The 2,730-nt window shown below is 52.4% G+C and overlaps 1 protein-coding gene across 1 annotated transcript; it reads left to right on the top strand.

Moving 5' to 3' along the window:
• The first annotated feature begins 207 nt into the window (after positions 1-207).
• Positions 208-2,119, top strand: EIF1 (eukaryotic translation initiation factor 1). The gene is given in 4 exon segments (NM_001304841.1): positions 208-276; positions 980-1,143; positions 1,290-1,391; positions 2,037-2,119. Coding segments are annotated over 4 exon segments (342 nt in total). The 5' UTR covers positions 208-245; the 3' UTR covers positions 2,082-2,119.
• The last annotated feature ends 611 nt before the right edge of the window (positions 2,120-2,730 follow it).

The following is a 2,730-nucleotide window of genomic DNA, read 5'->3' on the forward strand; positions in this document are numbered from 1 at the left end:
AGGGCGCTGAGGCCACGACGCCGTGGGTGGGATCGGGACGTGAGGGCAGCGCGCTGGCGTCACAGGGGCGGCTATATAAGTGAATACAGGCACCGCCCCTCCGCCCCAGTCACTGAGCCGCCGCCGAGGACTCAGCAGCCTCCCCCTTGAGCCCCTTGCTTCCCGACGCTCCGTCCCCCCCGCCTGCCTTCTCCCGCCGCTGACTTCCGCAGGCCGTTTCCACCGAGGAAAAGGAATCGTATCGTATGTCCGCTATCCAGAACCTCCACTCTTTCGGTAAGCTGCGGAAAGGTCCCGTGGGGAGAAAGGCCTGGGTGGGGCGGCGAAGCGCGACAGGGCCCGGAAACGTGCAAGGTGCTCCGGGCGTTCGTAAACTTAGAAGGAGGGAAGGTGTCCGGGCTCGCAGGAAGCGGGGCCTCGACCCGGACCCTGGGATCGGCTCTTAAAGCGCGACCGGAAGGAGCGGGCAGGAAGGCAGCCCTTGGGCGGGCCCGGCGTCTCGGGTGGCGCATTTACTAATGGCTCCCGGGCCGCCTTGGGCCACACCCGCCCCCTCCCGCCACCCCTGCGTCACGTCCGTTACGTCACCGCCGTTGTCACGGAGCCGGGAGTAAGAGGCGGTGCCAGCCCTAAGTGACAAACGCTCGCGCCAATGGGGCGGGAAGCTTGGCCCCGCCTTGGAGCTCGGGTTCCGGCCTGTTGCATCAGCCGGGTGGGGCACGGCCTGCCAGCCCAAGCTCCCCCGGCACGTGATTGGCTTCTGAGGGCGGGCCTGGGGCAGGAGGCCCAGGCTTTCCCCAGCGCCGGGGAAGCCGGCCGTCCCGGACTGACCCGTTCGCGGACAGCCAGCAAGGACAGATGTGATGTGACCTAAGCCCTGGAGATTTCAGTATTAGTTTCCGCGCATGCAAAAAGATCTCTTGGGAGGGTGGCAGTGGCACCTGAGCCCGCTCAGCTCTAAACGAGCTTTTCTTCCTAGACCCCTTTGCTGATGCAAGTAAGGGTGATGATCTGCTTCCTGCTGGCACTGAGGATTATATCCATATAAGAATTCAACAGAGAAACGGCAGGAAGACCCTTACTACTGTCCAAGGGATCGCTGATGATTACGATAAAAAGAAACTTGTGAAGGCGTTTAAGAAGGTATGTCTTCAATGAAATTGTAGGGAAATCACATTTAACTTAATCAGGTGGGGGTGTGCTGACTTGTATTGCCTCTCATTAGGGATTGTTAGTGTACTGGGACTGTTGCTTGGCCTAATTTTGTTTTGCTTCATTGGTGCTTGCAGAAATTTGCCTGCAATGGTACTGTAATTGAGCACCCAGAATATGGAGAAGTAATTCAGCTACAGGGTGACCAGCGCAAGAACATATGCCAGTTCCTGGTAGAGGTGAGTTCAGTCACTTCTTCATAATCCATTTGTGCCTCTATCCTGGCCACTGTCAGATCCTGCCTAGTCTATTCAAGCTCTTCAGGGACATAGAAGTTTGTTTTGTAAAGCTAAGCAAAACAACAGTTGAGTTTTGGAATCCATACACTAGCATTTCTTTCGTTCGTTCGTTCTTTTTGTTTTTTTGTTTTTTTTTTAAGGATTGTCTCTCTTAAATCACTGTTCACGTGGATCTACTTTTTTTTTTTTTACCCCCTAAGATTTTATTTATTTAAGTACCCTCTGGTTAGACCCAACGTGGGGTCTGAACTCAGAACCGCAGGGTGAAGAGTTGTATGCTCCACAACTGAGCCAGCTAGATGCCCTGTACATGGACTTACTTTAAAGATGCCATTGTAAATTGCACACACACACTGAAATAAACAGGATGTCTGGCTGGCTGCTCCTAAGTGCTGAAATCCTCTTACATCATTGCTTCTTAACTGCATACCCTGAGTTAAGAATCATGGGCTCATAGTGGTCAAAGCGTTGGCTCTTGGACTTTTCTTGCCCGGTGTAGAAGCAAGCAAAGTTGTTGCCATCAGAAATGGGGACTTGAACACCTTTCATATCCCCTATTATAACTTTGTCCTTTTTTCTTTGCAGATTGGACTGGCTAAGGACGACCAGCTGAAGGTTCATGGGTTTTAAGTGCTTTTGGCTCACTGAAGCTTAAGTGAGGATTTCCTTGCAATGAGTAGAATTTCCCTTCTGTCCCTTGTCACAAGTTTAAAAACCTCACAGCTTGTATAATGTAACCATTTGGGGTCTGCTTTTAACTTGGACTAGTGTAACTCCTTCATGCAATAAACTGAAAAGAGCCATGCTGTCTAGTCTTGAAGTCCCTCATTTAAACAGAGGTCAAGCAGTAGGCGCCTGGCAGTGTCCGGCCTGAAACCAAGCAGTAATGTGATGTTTCGGTCCAGCCCAGAGCCCCAAGATCACAGACGGCTATGTCTGGCCAGAAGCTCCTCGGCTCTCCCTCTTCAGAGTTCCCTGCCCCAAAAGAATGTCACCACCTGAACAGCCCACGGTGAAGCTGAGAGGACAGGATGGGGTAAGACAGCAACAGCAGCTGTGCTGCTACAGGGAGTCATTGGTAGTCAAATCCCTGGTGTCTCCAACCTGACACGGTGGGCAGAGCTTAGAGCGGCCACCTTCCCTCTAGTGAGGCGTGATAGGACATCTGACAGGCCACCAAGGTCTTTTTGACCAGACATACCGTAGCTACGATGTCCAAACACCAGAATGTGAGGCCAACCTTGTATCTGAGTTAAACTTTTGACAAGGGAACAAACTT

The sequence above is a fragment of the Ailuropoda melanoleuca genome, chromosome 13 (assembly GCF_002007445.2).
Source record: "Ailuropoda melanoleuca isolate Jingjing chromosome 13, ASM200744v2, whole genome shotgun sequence".
In the NCBI taxonomy this organism is placed as follows: Eukaryota; Metazoa; Chordata; class Mammalia; order Carnivora; family Ursidae; genus Ailuropoda; species Ailuropoda melanoleuca.